Raw genomic sequence first — 20,576 nt, forward strand, 5'->3', positions numbered from 1 at the left:
AGCAGGAGCAGCACAGTGCAAGCTGCAGACGCTGGGTGAGGGGCCCTTGCTCCCCTAAAACTGAGCTGGGGGATGGGAAGACAGAGTTGGGAGCGCTGCCACCGCCTTGGCCAGGGAGTGACCATTCTGGCCCAGGGCTCCTGAGACCCAACCTATTCAGGGAAGGCCCCGGAGAACAGGGCTGGCCATCAGGGACCTCAAATCTAGCGCCACAGATCTCCTCTGCCCAATACCTGCACCAACGGGTTGGCCATTCCCAACCCCCAAGATTTCCTCTTTTACCCCTGTTCACGGGTCTCCGGATCTAGCCTCCAGGGCAGGAATCACAGCCCCACCTCTCCAGCGTTTCACCACGACTCTCCGCAAATCCCACGGGCCTGTCCCACCCTGACCACACCCTGCGGATGGTCCATTCTAAGCCAGGATCGCATGAAGTGGGGAGCAGCCCTTCCGCGCCTGCTGCGTCAGCGAGGGCCCTTGCTCACAACCGCGGAAGGATGGGCTGCTTCAGCCGGTCGGGACTGCTGGGCGGGTAGGGGAGGAAAGAGAGATGTCCCCTGGAAGGGAAGCGGAGGAGGTGGGGAACTCTTCCAGACGAAGCTGCCGGGGCCCCGAGACCTCCAGCGAGCACCCGGAAACCTGCTTCAAGGAGGCGTCAAGGACGAAGTGCGGCCTGGGCCCAGGCCCGGATCCACGGCCGACCCCCCCCTCTCCCGCCGACTCAACCGGGGACCGCCGCCCCGCCCTCCGGGCCCTGGCGCTGCACCGCACGGCCCCGCGAGCCGCCTCCCGGTGCAGCACCTCCGCGCCCCCGTTCCCGTCCCGCGCACGCACCTGAAGCGGTTAAAGCGGTCCCTGTCTCCTTCGAAAAGGCGGCGCAAGTTGAGGTCAGAGCCGTGCTGCTCGTACCATGTCTTCAGTTTCTTGAACTGCGGGTTCTGGGTGAGCGCGGCCATGGCGTGAGTGGCTGGGAACACGGACCCGGGCGAGCGCCGATAGGGAAGCGTGGAGAGCAGCGAACGACAGGCGGAGAGACCCGGTGCGCAGCGAGCTTTATGGCGCAGGCGCCCGGCCCCGCCCCGCCCCTGGCCCCGCCCCGTCCCGCTCCTCCGTCCGCGCCTAGGGGCAACCAAGCCCACAGCCGAGGATCCGGGACCTCAGCTCTTCTCTCCTTGCTAACTGGCAGCCGCTTGGACTGCTGCTACTCTGCCAGCCTTTGCCTGGAATTGATTGGGGAACAGAGGCCGAGCTCCTGCCTGCTTCATTAGTTCATTCGTTCATTCATTCATTCACTTAACACAACTCCCTCCAACACCTTCTGTGTTACAGGCAGCGTTGCAGGTGTTCGGGACGCTTAGGTGAAAAGTAAAATATATGGCTTATCAGATGCTGGTAAGTGCTACTGAGAAAAGGAAAACTGAAAAGGGTGCTGGAGATAGAAGATGCAATTCTGAATAGAATGGTCAAGGCAAAACTCACTAAAGGAGGTGACATTTGAGCAAAAGCCTGAAGAAGGTGAGAAAGCAAGCCCCTTGGATATCTGGGGGAGAAGTGTTCAGGAAAAGGGAAGAGCAGCTGCAAAATTCCTGAGGAAAGCACGCTGATATTTTAGCAACAGCAAAAGGTGAGTCTGGCTAGAGCGGAGTGAATGAGGGGAGAGTGAAAGAGGAGGTCAGAGAGGGAAGGAAAGCAAGAAGTCATTGTGAGAACTTTGAGTTTTATTCCCACAGAGATGGGAAACCATTGAAAGGTTTAAACAAAGCGGGGGGGGGGGGGGGGGGGGGCATCATCTGACATGTTTACCAAAGGATCAGACCAACAACTCCGTAGGCATGAAAGTAAGGACAACAGACAGGATGCTACGGTAAGAATGCAGACCAGGAATGAAGGTGTCAAGGTAGGAGGAGTTGGGCCTGGTGACCTATATATATTGAGTGAAGAATTAAGAGAAAGAAAAAGAACAGTCAATGATAACATCTGGTTTTTTACCCAAATTCCTGGAAAAATGGAATTGCCATTACATCTTGGAGAAATGCCAGTTTCAGGGGGAAGATCATTATCTTATTTTTGACAAGTTTTCAGAACCTATTAGAGATCTAAGTGGAGGTGTTTCGTTGGGTGTTCAAGTCTGGAGTACGAGGAGGGATGGTTTAGGCAAGAGGAAAAACTTGGGAGGCATGAGTGAATAGATAGCATTTGAAGTCATGAGCCTAGAGGAGAGTGTGGGTAAGACGAAGTAAATGTAGTCAGAGAGAAGAGGTCCAAGGACTGTGCACTCAAACTGAGCTTCTCCATCACCAAGTTCCCCCAGAAATGCCATCCATCCAGGAGTGTGCCCTGTCCTGCTGCAGTCCTAGGCTTAGATCTTCCTCTGACCTACCTCCCAGCACCATGCTGTCACTGCCACTTCTGGCCTTTCTCTCTCTGCCCAGAATTATTTGAGTTCCTAAAGATAAAGAAGGAAAAGAGAGGGGTCAGAAATTGAAGAGATCGTCACAGGACTTTGCAGGGAACAGCCCTGCCACATGGCCCTTATTTGTCCAGAGTTTTGGGTCATCTGTCAACTCTGAGGTTTAAATGGGCTTCCCATATCCAGCAGAACCCTGACAGTGCTGAACAGCATCTGTTCCACTTGTTTCTGAGAAACCCTCCAATCACAGAGTTCCCATCCAAGCAGCTATCTGCACAGAACAGCACTCTCAACCCTCAATCCTGTGTTTCAGAACAGAACTCCATCCAACAGGAAGGCCCGGTCTCAGTAGCTATTACCCATATCATCCACTTGCTCTATGATTCCTTTGACGACTCTCAACAGTAGGAGCCACTGCCTCCCTTTTTCTCAAGCAGGCTCTTTTCAGTGATCACAGCAGACGTCTGTTTATCTGTTGTCTTGATTCAAAGCCACTACCTCTCACCCTTGGGCTTCTTCCTCTGCCTCCTTGACTGAATCAGAGATGAACATATGACTTAAGCCAGAGATGAACACATGACCTAAGTAGTCAGAAGTGAAAGTTACTCAGTTGTGTCTGGCTGTCTGCAATTCTGTGTACTGTAGCCCGCCAGGCTCCTCTGTCCATGGAATTCTCCAGGCAAGAATGCTGGAGTGGGTAGCCATTCCCTTCTCCAGGGGATCTTAACCCAGAGATTGAACCTGGGTCTCCCGCATTGCAGGCAGATTCTTTACCATCTGAGCCACCAGGGGAAGCCCAAGACAGCCAAACAGGGACCCAAAGCCAGTAGGAAAAACTCTAGTTTTTTTGTAGTGTTAGGCTGCCTGTCAGAAAGGACAGACCATGAAGAGAAGGACCTCCAGAGAGATGGCAGAGTGAACCGCTTCACCCAAGTTCCTGGGGCCAGGCCACCTCAGTATGCAGCTGCAGCACGAACCACTGATTTCCCCTCATCTTGACGTTGTTCTAAGCTAAGCTGTCATTTACAACTCCCAATCTTTCCAAAAATTTTATGGGTGTTCACCTGCCCCCTGCCACACTATCCTCCCCAATGTCCACTTCCATCCACCTGAAACCCACAGGAGCAGCTTAGGTACTAAAGAGGAAGGAGGCAAGGCCTCCAATGATTACCTTTTAAAGGTTTCATCTTCTTTTTAATATTCTATAATGTACACCTCCAGCAGTTTGGCCTCTGTGATTCCCAGCAGCTTCAATTATTCCAGATTTCCCACCTATTCTCAGATCTCCCCGTAATATTTTAACATTGTACGTTGAAATTCCAGTTATGTGGATTTTCTATATTAGCAGGAAAGTATGGTTACTTTCCTACTCTGGCTAGTTTACTGCATGCAGAGCTCTGTGCTAAATTCTCTGCCACATAACTCTCATAGCACCCCATGAGGGATATCCCATTATCCTCTCCACGTAACAGACAAACTAAAAAAACTGAAAATAGCCATTCTGCTAAACTAAGAAGAGAATCAGTTCAAGGTTGCCCCAGTCTTGAACCCTGTTCTTAATCACAACCCTGCCCTGGCCCTGTCCTGGGCCACTTCCGGACTCTTCAGCCTTAGGAAAAGGGTATACGGAACAAGGAGAAGCAGGCAATTCTTTCAGGCCCTCTCCATCACGCCTCCCCCCGCCCCTTCTATTTGAACATCAATTAAGCCTGTAAATCTGATTGACAGGGTAGAATTTTACAAGTGGAAATGGCCAAGAATGACATTTCCAAAGGCAGGGACAGCAGCATAGGCAGAGGCAGAGAGGCAGAATACAACCACTGGATCAACACTGCTCCCCTTGGACTGGATCTGAGCATCTAAGTAAGGCAGTAGGGAGATTCTTACCAGGAAAGGTGCAGTGTGTGTGTGTGTGGGGGGGGGGGGGGGGGCGCAACGATCAGACACTGGGGTGTGGAGGTAGCCTCTCTAATCAAACCTTGGGGAGTGGAGTGAAGTCTGCAGTTTGGAAAAATATTAAGGTAATTTTATATTTATATTGATAAAGTGGCTTCCCTCATAACTCAGTCGGCAAAGAATCTGCTTGCAATGCAGGAGACCTGGGTTTGATTCCTGGGTCGGGAAGATCCCCCGGAGAAGGAAATGGCAACCCACTCCAGTATTCTTGCCTGCAGAATCCCATGGACGGAAAAGCCTGGTGGACTACAGCCCATGGGGTAAGAGTTGGACACGACTTAGTGACTAAACCATATATAGATAAAAGTTAAACCTGTTTTCTACCACCATCCCCACAATCGGCTCCACATGCTAAGCCAAGCCCTGTCTGCAAACCGCACAGTATCGGTGTTCAGAAGTGGCTCTCTCAGAGGGTTCTATGCATCCAGACCTGGGGCTGACAACCACCATCAAAAGAAAACCTGGCTCTCAAAGTTCAATAGACCGCTCCAGTGCCAGGCACTTTCAAGTGCCCTCGGCAAAATGTTATGAACCGAGAGAGAGGGGTGGATTGAAGGGTGGACCTAAGTCAGGCCTCAATTCAGGGCCGTTGGACAGGAGTCAGGCAGGGCATGGAGACCAGGACAAGGGCAAAAGGAGGTTCCGGGACAGGGTAGCAGCAGTTCTGGGGCTCGAGTGTGAAGGAGGTCGGGTATGGGGCGATACACGCCGATGGATTTTCGCGAGCTGCTCCGAGGCGGCGTACCCACCGAGGATGCTGAGTCACGGTGACCGAGAAAGGGTGAGGAGTCGCAGTTCTCCAGAACTCCGCGAATCCCCCTGACACCCGCCACACCCTCCAGAGGGGCGGTGCGCACGCGTCTAAGCACGGGGAAGGCGGGACCAGCACAGGGAAGGCGGGACCAGCGCAGGTAGTGAGCGGGCGGGGGTGCGCACGCGTCTGCGTGTGGGCTCGCACGTCCGAGGGAGCACGTGTGCGCATGTCTCCGCGCTCAGACAGCCGCCGGCCCCTGACCGGCGAACTTGCAGACGCCTCTGCCCGCACGTCTGGGATGGACATGTGCGCGAAAGTGCGCAGACTCCGGGTCGGGGCAGACTGCGCGTGCGCAGGCTAAGAGACACCCGGATGGCTGAATTAGCGCCCCCTGGAGGCTCGGGGCTCGTGTTCCGTGCACGCGGTGCTTGCCTGCTCAGCTGACTTCAGTCGCTTTGGGATGTCGCCAGATTTTCCTGGTGAATCCAGTTGTTTTTTAAAAAAATTTCCCCTCCGCACATGGCCGTGGGTTTTCACCCTAAGAGTAAACTCTGTACTTGGTAAAGAGCTAAACACCCCTTCCTTGCGGCTCTAGTACAAACCCTGGTCATTGCGTATTCTTTTAGCCCGATGTGAAAACCGATTCAAGTCTTAATTCTGTGTTTTGGTTTTGTATTAGAATTTGCCTCTGGCCTTAGCGGCACCTCATTTCATCTGTATTATCTGGAGTTGCTTCGCGGTGTTCTGCACTCTGCACTTGTGGCCATGAACAAGACTTACTCCTTGCTCTACTGAAGCTTTGATTCTGGCGAGAGGGACATGTGCAAAGACACGTTATAGCGGAGTACTAAACAAGGCCGGGTAGAGGCTGAGCTCTGGCCGCACAGAACTGATGGAAAGGCCCAGGCACGTGGGCACCGTCGGTAGGCTTCCTCGAGGTAGCAGGGGTGTCCAGGAGACCTTAGGCCTGAGAAGGAAAGGCAGGAGATGGGGAGGACCAGGTTGATGGCAGTGGAGATGTAAGAACTTTGTGGAATTGAAATATGCTTGCAGAAGCACTTGTGCTGTGCTGTGCTGTGCTTTGTCGCTCAGTCGTGTCCGACTCTTTGTGACCCTACAGACTGTAGCCCTCCAGGCTCTTCTGTCCATGGGATTCTCCAGGCAAGAACACTGGAGTGGGTTGCCACGCCCTCCTCCAGGGGAATCTGCCCTATCCAGGAATTGAACCGGGGTCTCCTGCATTGCAGGCAGATTCTTTACTGTCTAAGCCACCAGGGAAGCCCGAGAATACTGGAGTGGATAGCATGTCCCTTTCCAGGGGAATTTCCCGACCCAGGAATCGAACTGGAGTCTCCTGCATTGCAGGCGAATTCTTTACCAGCTGAACTACCAGGGAAGACCACAGTAGCGCTTGTAGCACTTCCTAATTAAGTGAAAGAGGAGAGTAAAGAAGATCAAAAATGTCTTCTAGGATTTCTGCCTGAGCATTGAGTGCTTGAATATGTATCTCTTACCGAGAACGGGAAAGAGGGAATTGTCTTCCCTCAAAGACTGAGTTTATGGACCGCTGCTGCTGCTGCGAAGTCACTTCAGTCGTGTCCGACTCTGCAACCCCATAGACGGCAGCCCACCAGGCTCCCCAGTCCCTGGGATTCTCGAAGCAAGAACACTGGAATGGGTTGCCATTGCCTTCTCCAATGCATGAAAGTGAAGTGGCTTAGTCATGTCCGACTCTTACCGACCCCATGGACTGCAGCCTACCAGGCTCCCCCGCCCATGGGATTCTCCAGGCAAGTGTTCTGGAGTGGGGTGCCATTGCCTTCTCTGGAGTTTATAGGCAGAGACTTCATTTTCTATGCAGCCTGGCTCCTATCCTAGCAAGGAGCGTGACGATAGTAAATGTTGAAATGAACGTGACACTCGGGAAACAATCCTTCCTCCTCACCTAGGCCCACATACAGCCCCCCTCACAGACAAGCAGAGGCCTGGGCCCAGTCAGCCAGCCCCTGTGGATCCTAAGGCCATCTGTTTGTGTTACTTCCAAGAGCCTAGCCCCAGAGGTTCCTCAGACTCCCAGGCACATGTGGTTGAGACCCTTACAGTCACTTGTCCACACACGTCTTTTTGGGAATCAAGGAGCTGACCTTTGGCAGGATTTACTTCTTGGATCCGCATCAGGAAGCAGATCACGAGAGGGGTCGCACAGTGGGCCGTCCTTTCCCAGCAACATGGCTGGGATGCAGAGTTTCAGCTACATTCCCAGAGCTGGATGTCCACTCTCCCAGGAACCCCAGATGGAAAAGGAGGGTCACCAGACTCATAAGGACCTGCCTGTGTGTCCTCCTCCATTTCTCAGCTGAGCCAAAGCCCCCAGGGACCTTCTTGAGGCCCTGGTGAACATCTGTCTGCTTCCATCCCCACCCATTCAGGATGGAGCTGGGTTTACAGGACTCCTGTCTCCACCACTGTTGTCAATTAGAATTCAGTGAACAGGACCATGTGTGTGGGTGTGTGCTAAGTCACTTCAGTTGTGTCTGACTCTTTGCAACCCTCTGTAGACCTACAGGCTCCTCTGTCTATGGGATTCTCCAGGCAAGAATATGGGCTTCCCAGGTGGTGCTAGTGATGAAGAACCCACCTGCCAATGCAGCAGATGGAAGAGACTCGGATTCAATCCCTGGGTCAGGAAGATCCCCTGGAGGAGGGCACAGCAACCCCATTCCAATATTCTTGCCTGGAGAACAGCACTGGGTACTAATGTTAAATAGGAACACATATGAATAAAATGTGTTTACAATTTATAAAATGTTTACATTTTGTTATAAATGTTTAACATTTATAAAATGTTCTGGCTAGCAATGGCACCCCACTCCAGTACTCTTGCCTGGAAAATCCCATGGACAGAGGAACCTGGCAGGCTGCAGTCCATGGGGTCGCTAGGAGTCAGACAGGATTCAGCGACTTCACTTGCACTTTTCACTTTCATGCATTGGAGAAGGAAATGGCAACCCACTCCAGTGTTCTTGCCTAGAGAATCCCAGGGACGGGGAGCCTGGTGGGCTGCCGTCTATGGGGTCGCACAGAGTCGGACATGACTGAAGCGACTTAGCAGCAGCATTTTAATAGGAACTTTCAGTGTCTTCCTTAGCAATATTCATACAACATGGCTGTTACTAAGTAACCTTGTCTTGAGGTGTATTTAATGTCCCCATGCTCAGCTTCTGGGAGTCTCAGCAGAAAGAAGCCAGAGTGGTACTTGTACTGGTAGGTTATATATTTATACTCATTCACTCCATTTTCTTAAGTGCATGGGAAAAGTTTCAATCAAATGCTGTCTTGCTGTAAGTGAAAATGAGTTGCAACTCCCCTGTAACTCCCCCTCCTTCTGTGGCTCCCACTGTACAATCTCTCCTTCTCCACAGCAGGATGGCACCATCCAGTGCACCTGGTCCTTCTTGTACCTATGAGGGAGGGTCTGCTACATGGCGGGTGTCTGGTGGAGTTAGGGGAGACCTCATCTGCCTCTTGGAAAGGCTGGCTGGGCAGCTCACAAGTGCCCACACTTGGTGGAATGTGTGTGTTGGCAGACCACAACCCAAGGAGAGTCTGCATTCTTCAGGTGGCCTCCTTCACCACAATAGTGGCTCTGGCCACACACAGGCCCTTTCAGCTTTGGCCTCAGGGAAGCCAACAGAAGAGATGTGGTAGGTTGTCCCACTTTCTGTACGCCAGCACCCCCAACCCCAGCTTATCCTAATACCCCCAGAGGTATTACCCTTGCAAGGGCTCAGAATCAGAGGACAGGCTGACCTAAAAACCTATTCGTGTGCAGCTTTTCAAAGTAATGAATCAGACAGGGCTTCTGACATGATCATCTGCTGCAGTTCATTTTAGACAGAGATCCAAAAATTATTAAAGGTATATTTTAATAAAGCCAATAGTTATTTTACTTATAGGAGCTTTAAAAGTAAGATACAAAATGTAGAGTTCCAGTTTGGAAGCGTTGTAACTAGTCACACGAGCAAGGCAGCCACGCCTGGCCACACAAAGGACACACATACTCACACACGCACACACATGCGTTTGGCGAGACCCCTCTGCCAAGCGCAGCACCTGGAATTACCAGTGTTCAAAGCAAGGCGGTGCTGAGAACACAGCACCCACAAGGAGACTACACAAACAGCTTCACACAGTCTCACAGCCCATGGAGACGCAATTACAAAATGCCTTCCTTAATCGAGAAAAACAGACTGGAAAGTGACAGTTAGCAATGTTGATGTCACCTGCGCTGGAGCATAAAGGACTGACCTCTGTCCAGAGTGAGGTCTTTGGGGAGGCACTATTAAAACAAGGGTACTTCAGTATAATAGAACTCGAAACACGGGGTACTGGAGACACATCACTGAAGGAGAGAAGAAAACTATCTTACAAGGAAACAGCCACAGATAACAACAGACGTAGTGCACACACAGTGACAGCCAACACGGACAAGAGCCACCAGGGTCGGTGCAGAGCACGTGCCTGAAAAGTCTATGTACAAAACAGTTCTCTGTAAACATGGTGAGGTGAATGTTCAGAACCCACGGTGAGAGGATCATGACTACAGGCAGCACTGACATCCCCACTCAGCACAAAAGACAACACCCGAGGCCTGGAGACAGCCTGGCACCACAGTACTAAAGGTTCAGATGGCTGGGCTCAGACACCCTAAGGGTCCTCTATAATTAGTGTGTCTACATACATATATATATATATATATTCTTTTTGGTATTTTTAAATATAAATTTACTTATATTCATAGAAAAATGAGAACATAACTGTGTTATTACAATCTCTGCTGGAAAAGCTTATATGGAGTTAGAAAGAATAAACCATTTATTAGTAGTTAACATATATTAAAATGGTTTAATGATTTAAGAAAATATAAAAAAAAATATTAATACTGTCAAACTTTCATACCAGAAAATATTATGGATTTTTCTCAATTAGATTTTTTCAAAGATGAAATATGAAAAATTTAAATAAGTTTTATATAAAGAACTTCTGTAACCTCAATTAATATACAGTGGGATAGGTCTAGTCTATATAGATATATTTATTATTTCTCAATTTAAGCACCATTCAATTCTTCTGGATCCATTCTGGCTGGAAAAATATCCCTAAATCCACAGGATGTTATCTATTTAACAGCACATGTTAACTGAAAATGAGGTGGTTTATTTTTTTCTTTAAAGAAAAACTTTTAAATTAATTCCTATCTACATCTTAATTGGTTTGTCTTGAGCCAGCTCACAATGTTACTGCAATTTCAAGTGTCTCTTTGCAGCCCCCCTGACCACAACCCCACGCTCGGAAACCTTATTGAAGCCTCTGGCCGTGTGTGGAAAGATATGAGGGCAGAAGGTGTAGCTTTATCCCGCACACGGACAGCAGCCAGCAGGCTCATCTCCACGCACCATCAGGGCTATGATCCTGCTTTTGTAAATCCGGTAAAGGTCACACCCCTTGGGTGCTGCTGGGGGTGGCGAGGGGCTGTCCATCTACAGAAAACCCAGGTGATTGCTTCTCATCACAAATATGCTATCCTTTGCCCAGTTCATAGAAGCTTAAATATAGTGTTGAAAAACCTCCAGCCACTCTATTTGTTATCTTAAAATATTCAATGCATTTGAGGCAGGAGATACTTTAACTAAAAACCTATATGAAAAATAGCTATAAAATACAGTGATTGGTGTGGTCATCACTCAACGTGTTAAGGAGGGAAAGAGAAGGTTTCAGAAGAATGGTCAGTTTTGCTCTCAGCCTTCAGCCCCAACGCCTTCCCAACACACGCAGTGGGGTCTACAAACTTGAGAGCTGTGTTTCTCAAAGTGTGGCCAGTGGCCCACCTACATCAGAATCACCAGAGGTGCTTATTAAACTCGAACATCCCCCAGCATCTCCCTGAGGAGAGTCAGAAAACGCTATCTTCATCTGGCCCTCCAGGTGTCTGATGCCTCCAGAGTTTTGAGAAGCCAGGCCTTAAAGGCTTGGAGCTGCCAACCACCTCCATCCCCAGGGATCCCTGCCTGGGACAGGGGTGCACTGGTCCTCTGGGGGGCTGTTGCCAGCCAGTCAGCCCTGGGCTGGGGCCCCTGGCCCCAAAAGCTCTGGGCGGGTGGGCAGGCGGGCCTGGGGTCAGTACTGGGGCAAGTAGGCTGGTCTGCGCTCAGCCTTCCCAGGGAAGGCCTTGAAGCCCTTGGGGGCTGCCTTGTGTGCTGGTGGGGGCGGGGGCTGCGGCGGGGTCTGCACGTAGGCGAAGGAGGCGGCGGCACTGCAGTCACTGGTGGCAGCCCACACCGGGGACTGCAGCATCTGCATGGTGTCGCTCCACTGGCTGCCGGGGCTGGCGACTGCATAGAGTGGTGCGCTTGGGCCAGGCAGGGTGCTGGGCAGCGGGGAAGGGTGCTGCCAGGGGGCTTTGGGCGGCCACGTTTTGGTTTTGTTATCCTGAGAGACAGAAGAGGGCATTTTAGTGGCATTTCTGGCAACTGATCCTCCTTTCCCACCTCCCCCAGTCTCCAGTCCTTATTCCCACTGAGGAAACGGCGCGAGCCCCAGCCCTCCCCACAGTCCTGGAGCAGCACCGTCCAGCGGAGCGTGCGACCACAGATGTGCTCTGTCCATGCCACCCAGTATGGCAGCTGCTCACCACACATGGACGGTGCAACTAAGGAACTCAATCTTTACATTGAAGTAATTTCAACTTAAGTAGCCACATAGGCTAATGGCCATCATTCTGGACAGCACAGCCCCAGAACTTCCTCTGCACGTGGCTCGAGTCTGCTGAGATGGCTGATCATTTAGACAAAAACCATAGAAGAGAGTTGTTCACCACAAAGAACCCCCCACCCAACTCTTAAAACTTAAGGGTTTGGAACCTTGCCCATGGTATCCATGAAGCCAGCCCTCTGTGGCCAGAGCAGGGCCCACATACCTGGTTCACGTCCTCCACTGCGGTGAGAAGAGGCGGTGAGGGCAGCGCGCTGGTCTCCTGCTCACCACTGCTGTGCTTCCTGAAAGAACCCAGAACTCAGGCCGTGGCTGCCTGCCACCCGGCTTCCCTCCAGGGCACACCTAGCTGCTTGGTATGGGTGTCTCTAGGCACTGGTTCTGGGTGGGGAGGCCTTGGGCCCGCTGTGTGCAGGAGGCAAAGGTGGGTCACCATGGTGTGGTACCCTTCTGGAGGCCGTGACAGGGCTGGGCTGGGGGTGGGGGGCAGCGGGCATGAGGACTGGCATTGCTGCTTCAGCTGCTGAGTCCGCCAGCTCCAGCCTTTTGTTAAGTTAGTCAACAGATACAGACTGACTGTTTACCATGCACTGGAGACAGATGACTTAAAAAAAAAAAAAAAACAGCTGTTACTTTTACCACTAACGTGAAAAAAATTTAAATAGAAGGAAAAAAGCAGATGTAGCAGGCAGCCAGCCAGGTAAATCAGTCTACCAGCGTTCCAGTACGCAGCAGCGGCCTTTGCTGAGGTGGTGACTAGCTGGACCTCTAGTCAGCCTCTCTAATTTCCAGTCTGCATTTCTCAAGGCTCAGTCCCACTCCTGCAGTCCTCCACATCAGGGTCCATGACACCCACTGTTTCACACAGACGCTCAGGCCAAAACCCTGCATCTCACCCTTGATTCTTCTCTCTCCCACACCCCACTGCCACTTCCTCTATCATTTTGTTCAGCTTTCTGCTCATCAGAAGCCTCCCTGACTCTCATTTGGAACACAGGAAATCCACCTGTCCCCTGCATTCTCTGCCCTCATACCCTGCTTTATTTTTCTTTATAGAACCTAATCCAAACCAACATACTGGATTTTTGTATCAGCCTTTCTTCAGTAGAATATCAGTTTCATGAAGAAGAGGACTTTGATTTGTTGCTGCTCTATCACCAGTGCCTGGTACATGACAGGAGCTACTGAATAAAGGACAAATTCATATGTGAAAGCCCCATCTCCCAGTACCTCAGAGTGTGACTGCATTTAGAGATAAGTTGTTTAAACAACTAAGTTAAAATGAAGTCATTAGGATGGGTTCCAATCCAACAGGACTGCTGTCCTTATAAGAAAAGAAAATCAGGATAGAGAGGTACACAGAGAGAACCATGTAAGACACGGGAAAGAGGGCCAGCTGCAAGGCAAGGAGGCAGGCCTCAGAGGAGAGCAACCTTGCTGACACCTTGATCTCAGGCTTCTGGCCTCCAGAACTAGGAGAAAAATCCCTGCTGTTAAATACTTCTCTAGTCTGTTGTTCTTTGATATGATAGCCCTAGTAAACAAACACAGTGTTTGTGATAATTAAATGAGGAAATGTACGTGAATGCCAAGCCCAGGGCCGGGCATGAGAATGCGCCCCAGCCTGGATCAGCAATCACTGCCAACATCACAGTGGCTCCTCTGTGTATCCTAGTCTGCGTGACGCAGGTGCCCTTCCATCTTCATCTACCTGCTCCCCACTCTTATCCGACAGACCCTGGTCCTATCACACATGGGCATGACTTCTGACGCCCAGGCGACCCTATGTGCTTTCTATTCCTGCTCATGTCCTTTCGACCAGGCAGGCCTCTGCTTCCTCACACCCACAACAGTCTCTCCATTTCTTTCTAAACAAATTCTTCTTTCAGGGTCCGTTTTCATTTTTGATACTACTTTTGAAAACATAATGCCTTTGGTGGCTCAGATGGTAGAGAATCTGCCTGCAATGCAGGAGAACTGGGTTTGATCCCTGGGGCAGGAAGATCCCCTGGAGAAGGGAATGTCAACCCACTCCAGTATTTTCACCTGGAGAATTCCATGGACAGAGGAGCCTAAAGAGCTTCAGTCCATGGGAGTTGCAAAGAATTAGACACAACTGACCAACTAACACTTACACTTGAAAACTTTAGCTCCAAATATACTCTGTAACTTTTTTTCAACTTTGAAATACCATTGAGAGGTTATTTTTATCCAGTTCCACCTTTGATGAAGAAACTGAGGGTAAGAGAGGGCCAGGCCCATGTCTGGGGTTGCAAAGCCTGTTGGTGAGTTGACCAGAACTTGGCTGTCCTGGCCCTACTCCTCCCACGGAAAGGCCTGTCCCCTGTAAGATGCAGACCAGCCTCAGCAGACCCAGAGCAGCAGACCCTGCTCTCCGTAATACTCCCTAGCCTGTCATACGGGTGTTTTGGGCTACCATGAGTATGAGACTGTTCTCCCAGTAAAAACTCAGCCCAACTTTATATCACCACCCAAGCTTCAGCAAGACAGTACTGGAAAAGGTCCTCTCCCTCTCTCAATGTGGGTACCTGGAAACAATGGGGCTACTGAGCTTTGTAGAGGACTAAGCTGTGGATCACATCCATGCACCCCTCTGTTCTTTGGTTTAAATATTTCATCATACCTTCTCTGCTTGACAGCAGCAACAAGGTCAGGCCCTGAAAACATGGAGAACAAGCTGTCCCCGTTGGCAGAGGATGTCTCATCACTTGAGCTGGCTGAGTCTCCCTGAGCCCCCGCCCAGCCGCTGTGCAGGCCATCCCTGAAAGCCAAAGAGAGAAACTGGTCCCAGGCGTCAGGCACCAAGCCTGGACCCCAGCTAGACAGCCTGAGGTCAGGCCCACACCCACCCCCACCCCAGCCCTAAGGGAACAGTCTTTTCCCTGCTCTTATCTCACAACCCAATAGTGGTCCCTTGTCTCTCTCCTTCCTTTAAAAATGCCTCAGAAGCTGTGGTGTATATATGCAATTCATGTTTGAGCAAACAAAAAGCTGAGATGGTCTTTAGCTATGTGGAGTTATTAATCAGGGAGCAATAAGAGGTGTTAAAAGAAAAAAATTCACTCCCCCAAAGGTCTTTATGATGAAAATCCACAGTTCTCTCAATACATCAGAATCTGAACTGTACACCTTTGCTTTTTTTTTTGTAGGCTATAAGGATCACATTCCATAAATGACACAGGTTTCATCACCATGCTCATTTCAGCTAAAGACTGTGTTGAACATGCAATTATGTCCCAAACACCACCAAATAAGATCTCTGTCCAGGGCAGAAGAGCCTGTCTCAGAAATCATCAATTCATACCAATGGTGTATGTACAGGGACACCACATGCCACTTGGCATCCTAGTCAGTCACGAAACTCTGACCCCTAAGATCTGACCATGTGCCATTCTCACGTGGGGGCCTAGAAATGAATGGCCTGTTAAGAGTATATACCAAGGTCCCCTGCAGAACACCCAGACCCCAAACTCAGCTTCCCGCCCACACACCCAGCACTCACCCTTCTGCAAAGAACTCTGGGAAAGGCCAGGTCCGATGGGCATCATCCATGGGTGGCCAGTGGCCTCGGGGGTTGCCTGGGCGGCGACCATGTTGGACTTGCCGTTTCTGCTGCATTGCTTGGCTCACTCCTGCCACATAGCGTGCAAACTCGGGATCTGAACCCACTGTGTTAAGACAGAGTAATAAACAGGGTTGGGGGCCAAACTGGCCTCTTGTTTCATTCCCTACCATCTGAGGGTGTCCTGTTGACAAACACAGTGATGAGTGGTGAGGGGCTGCCAGGCGTGCGGCCCAGAGTGGGCTGTAGAATTTGCTCACTGTGGTGAGATGGGGCTTTCAGCACACAGGTCTGAAGATGGGGAATGGTGTGTGCATAGGGACTGTGAGAAGGGGTTTGCCTAGAGCAGGGCAAGCTGAATGTGCACAAAGAGAATAAAAAGGTCTGCTTTAGCCAATATGAAAGACAAATACTGCTGCTGCTGCTGCTGCTAAGTCGCTTCAGTCGTGTCCGACTCTGTGCGACCCCAGAGACGGCAGCCCACCAGGCTCCCCTGTCCCTGGGATTCTCCAGGCAAGAACACTGGAGTGGGTTGCCATTTCCTTCTCCAATGCATGAAAGTGAAAAGTGAAAGTGAAGTCGCTCAGTCTCGTCCGACTCCTAGCGATCCCATGGACTGCAGCCGACCAGGCTCCTCTATCCATGGGATTTTCCAGGCAAAAATACTGGGCAAATACTAGTTACTTTAAAAATTTCCAATGTCTGGAGCTACATACTTAACAACTAAGAGGATCAGATGATGACTTCAACTAAGAGATAACCTGCAAGTTATCAAAGCATTAGGGTCAGCCAGATAGAGAATACCCGGTCTTCCCCTTTGGGCTCAAGTCTGACCCAATATTCTCCTGGATACTGAAGGCAGACCTGCTAATTCAGCCTGAAGATCATAAGAGTGATAGTGAGTAAGGTGAAATTTAAGTATGAAGAAGTGGATGGAAACATATTGGACAGAACTGAGTAAGGATGTGCAGGCCAGTACCAGTGGAAGAAAAACAGCACAGAAGACATTTAGAGAAAGTCAAACAAAAAGACACAGTAGGAAAATGTCTGTAGGTCACAAACTGAATATGACTCATGAGTGAATACTTTCTAGCTTCAAGGGGGGAAAGATACCAGGGCTCAATCCTTAGAGTGCTCTCTCTGGGAGCCACCATGTGTGCACTGCACGAAGATGGCCACAAGAGGGCGCGCAGGGACTGCGTGCGCCTGTGCAGAGGTGGCACTCAGTTCTAGCTGACCCTGCCTGAAAGGGTGCCTTCTGGAATTCATCCTTCCAGAATGTCCTTATCTTGCAAAAACAGCCACGCAGACCTTATGCTGATGGGGTGGCATCTGCAGGAAGCTACATGAAGGACTTGAAGTTAAGAAAGGGATATACAGAAGGAAAAGCTAGTAGGATTCCTAGGTTAACGACATACAGGCTGTTTGGGCCCCAGTAGAGATTAAAGATGATAAAGTTATGCCAAACACCATTAATACTCTGGATTTAATTATAGGACTGTCAAAAAATGTACACACTGTTTCTCAGCGATTGAAAAAATGTACCACAGCAGCCCCCACTGGTGGTGGCCAGAGGAGCTTGCTCTTCCATAGCAGCATGGAACCATTAGACCTTCCCCAAGGTAGGGGCCCCACATCCACCCACACAAGGGGAGCAAGAACAAAAGAGCACACGCAGCAGTATGAAGAATTCTGAGAAGACATAAAAAAAAATTTCTTTCCTTTAATTTTAGATAATGCTGGGTTCACTTGGTCGGAAATCTCTTGTGGCGGTTATTTTTCACTTCCATTTGCTAAATTAGAGTAAAAAATAATCAATTTGTATATATTTATCTTGTATCTTGTATGCAGCATGTGGGGTCTAGTTCCCTGACCAGGGATTGAACCTGCACCCCTTGCATTGGGAGCTCGGAGTCTTAGCCACTGGATCACCAGGGAAGAAGTCCCAAGAGATGTGCTTTTTTAAACTCTTTCCTAACGAATATTATACCACTTATTTCCTTTGTTTTTGTCTTGCTACATTTGCCAGAAAGTTCAAGACAAAGTCACATGGTATTGGTAGTATCATTTGCCACACTGTTTGGGTCTTGATTTAACTGGAATGACTTTGTTTCACTGTACAAAGTACTACTTGTTACTGGCTACTGGTAGATAATCTTTTCCATATTCAAGACATTTCCTTCTATTCATGTTTTGAGTTTACTTAAGAACTGCTGGTGTCTTTTACCAAATGTCTTGATGGCATCTTCTGCTGTATGAATTTTTCTCATTTACTGGGTGAAATAACAGATTATTGTACAGGAGCCGAGTTCCTTAGACTGAACTATCTTATACTACTGAAGTGAACCAGATATAACTCCTTTGATATACTGCTACATATTCTTGCATCTATCTACATTCATAAAAAGTTACATTTTTACAGTAAAATCATGTTGGCTTCATAACTCCCTTTCCAATCTCTTTTCCTGGAATAGACTGGGTAGGTTTTCCACTACTTGGTGCAATTCTGATCACATATGTTTTGTTAGAAAAGATTCTCTTTTCCATTCAGTTTTCTAGTATGGTGTCATCACATCATATGTGATAATGTCTTAAAGTATTTTTTTTTTTTTAATGGTTTATTTATTTATTTGGTCTTTGTTGCCGTGCAGGTTTTTCTCTAGTTGTGACAAGTGAGGGCTACCCTCTAGCCGTGATGCACAGTTTCTCATTCCGGTGGCTTCTCTTGATGCAGAGCACGGGTTCTACAGTGCACAGGCTCAGTAGTTGAGGCTCCCAGGCTCTGGAGCACAGGCTCAGTAGTTGTGGCACACAGGCTTAGTTGCTCCGTGGCACATGGGATCTTCCCACATCAGGGATTGAACCTGTGTCGCCTGCACTGGCAGGTGGATTCTTTACCACTGAACCACCAGGGAAACCCTTAAAGTTCTTTTAATCTCTCCTATGCTGCTGCTAAGTCACTTCAGTCATGTCCGACTCTGTACGACCCCATAGACAGCAGCCCACCAGGCTCCCCCATCCCTGGGATTCTCCAGGCAAGAACACTGGAGTGGGTTGCCATTTCCTTCTCCAATGCAGGAAAGTGAAAAGTGAAAGTGAAGTCGCTCAGTCGTGTCTGACTCCTAGCGACCCCAAGGACTGTAGCCTACCAGGCTCCTCCGTCCATGGGATTTACCAGGCAAGGGTACTGGAGTGGGTTGCTACTGCCTTGTCCGAATCTCTCCTCTATCTGTAGCTACCTTTCTCTTTCCTAATCTTGTTTTTCTTTGCTCTGCCTTAATCAGGATTACAATAAATTGGCTTCTCTATTTTATTGGTTTTCTAAAGACCCGTCTTTTAGATTTATAATGTTTACTATATTTTTCTTTCAAATTTATTTAGCTTTAGCTTTTATCCTTTTTTGAAATTGAAGTATAGCTAATTTACAATATCATTTTAGTTTCAGGTGTAGAACAACTTTTATATGTAACTCCTCCTCCTAGTTTATTTTTGTTTTGTTTCTAAATTCTTTTTCTAATTTCCTGAGATAACTCTGGCGAACTTTCACACTGTGTAGGCCAGGAAAAGCCAAATTCTATGAAGGTAGGAGGGTGCTTTACCACCTTTCATGGCTTCTAGACTTTAAGCAAAAGAGAATCACAGAACAGAATATGTAATTAGGAAAAAAGAAGCCCACGAAGGGCCATTTTGGCTGCCCTGAATGGGAGGGCTCAGATTGGAGCCCTCTTGACTAATGGGACTTTGAGTCATTCGGCTTCTCTTAGCCTCAATTCTGTCGTCTACAAAATAAGAAAATAGTTCCACTTACCTTCTCAGACTCATTCTAACTACTGCTTCCTCCCTTTGCTGGAGCTGCCCCATACTTGCCATCAGACAGTGAGAAAGGGTCTTTAAAGGGGATTAAGTCACTGCCTCCCACACGGAAGGCCATGACAGGCCCTATAAAGTCCTTGGTGATACTACTTAAGTTAAAACCCCAAGGTGGGGAGGGGGCTCACATACCTGCAGGATCAAAAGGCAGAATCTCTCCCAACATCCCAAAGACTCCATCGCTTTGGTCACGGTTTGGCCAGGTGTTATTTCTAGGTCCCTGTGCCTTTTGTCCCAAAACCTCCGACATCACATCATCCAAACAGCTGCTCACCAGACCCAAGCTGTACAAGTCAGAACTGAGATCAGATATGCCAGGCCACTGGCCAAGGGGAGACAGACCAGCTCCGACAGGTTGCGCTGGCTGCTGGGATGAGCCGGGTACCCATTTCCCAGGGGCCCGGGGCTGGGGCGGGGGCTGCTGCGGTCCGACAGGTTGCAGCAGGTGTTGGTAGTACTGGACCTGGGGCTGCTGTTGCTTTGGGGACTGCTGCTGAGGTGCCAGGCCCGGCTGGGGTGTCAGAGGTGTGTGCGCCCCAGCCTGGGGTGGCCGCGATGGTGGGGGCACTGGCAGTGACGGCTGCTGTGGCTGCATGGCTCCTGCCTTCTGCTCAGTCACCATGGCTGTGGCAGCAGAGTTACGCCGTGTCACCAGCGGGGAGCCCTGGTGTGACTGGCCCATGTTAAAGCCCGAGAGAAAATCGATCACCTCCTGCATTTCCTGATCGGTTGGCAAATTCATACCCTTCTCGTCCTTGCCATCATCCCCTTGCAGGAAGTTGTCACGCCTCTCCAGGAGAAAACCATTGGCCATGTGATTACTGGAATTCTGAGCTGACTGTGAAGGGTCTGCAGTCCTAGGGAAATTGCCAATGTTCAAAATGCTTTGTAGCCTTGAATCCATATTAGTGGGCATTTTGGCCTTCTCTTCTGAACACCCGGCTATGAAGATGTTTTTGGAAGGGGTATTTGGAATGGAATAACTCGTGTTGCTGCTCGAGCTGGGACACGAAGCTTTCTTGGTGAACCGGGAGGTCAGCTTGGAGAATGTCTTTTGCAGGCCACCTGAAGACTTGTTCCCATTCCCAGAAGGCAAGTCAGCCTGATTTCCAAAATCACAGATCTCCCTCTGAAGCTGGATCTGTATGCAGGGTAAAGCTTGTTCCCTATTGAAAGAGAAATTAAAAATAAAAAAAAAGAAAAGTATACAAATTGGACAATAAAATGGGATT

At 49.5% G+C, this 20,576-nt stretch overlaps 2 protein-coding genes across 3 annotated transcripts in view; both read right to left on the reverse strand.

Moving 5' to 3' along the window:
• Positions 1 to 1,790, reverse strand: part of GPI (glucose-6-phosphate isomerase) — a 28,864-nt gene extending 27,074 nt beyond the window's left edge. The window contains exon 1 of the mRNA XM_027515971.1: positions 835 to 1,790. Within this exon, the coding sequence (XP_027371772.1) occupies positions 835 to 956 (122 nt within the window). The 5' untranslated portion in view covers positions 957 to 1,790. The remainder of the gene's footprint in view (positions 1 to 834) is intronic.
• Positions 1,791 to 9,027: 7,237 nt separating this feature from the next.
• The window catches only part of KIAA0355 (KIAA0355 ortholog), an 84,867-nt gene continuing 73,318 nt past the window's right edge, over positions 9,028 to 20,576 (reverse strand). For both annotated transcript variants that reach the window (XM_027515968.1, XM_027515969.1), the window contains exons 10-14: positions 19,477 to 20,510; positions 15,415 to 15,580; positions 14,536 to 14,673; positions 12,097 to 12,175; positions 9,028 to 11,609 (exon numbers count right to left, since the gene is read on the reverse strand). In XM_027515968.1, the coding sequence (XP_027371769.1) occupies positions 11,298 to 11,609; positions 12,097 to 12,175; positions 14,536 to 14,673; positions 15,415 to 15,580; positions 19,477 to 20,510 (1,729 nt within the window). In that variant the 3' untranslated portion in view covers positions 9,028 to 11,297. The remainder of the gene's footprint in view (positions 11,610 to 12,096; positions 12,176 to 14,535; positions 14,674 to 15,414; positions 15,581 to 19,476; positions 20,511 to 20,576) is intronic.

The sequence above is a fragment of the Bos indicus x Bos taurus genome, chromosome 18 (genome assembly GCF_003369695.1).
Source record: "Bos indicus x Bos taurus breed Angus x Brahman F1 hybrid chromosome 18, Bos_hybrid_MaternalHap_v2.0, whole genome shotgun sequence".
In the NCBI taxonomy this organism is placed as follows: Eukaryota; Metazoa; Chordata; class Mammalia; order Artiodactyla; family Bovidae; genus Bos; species Bos indicus x Bos taurus.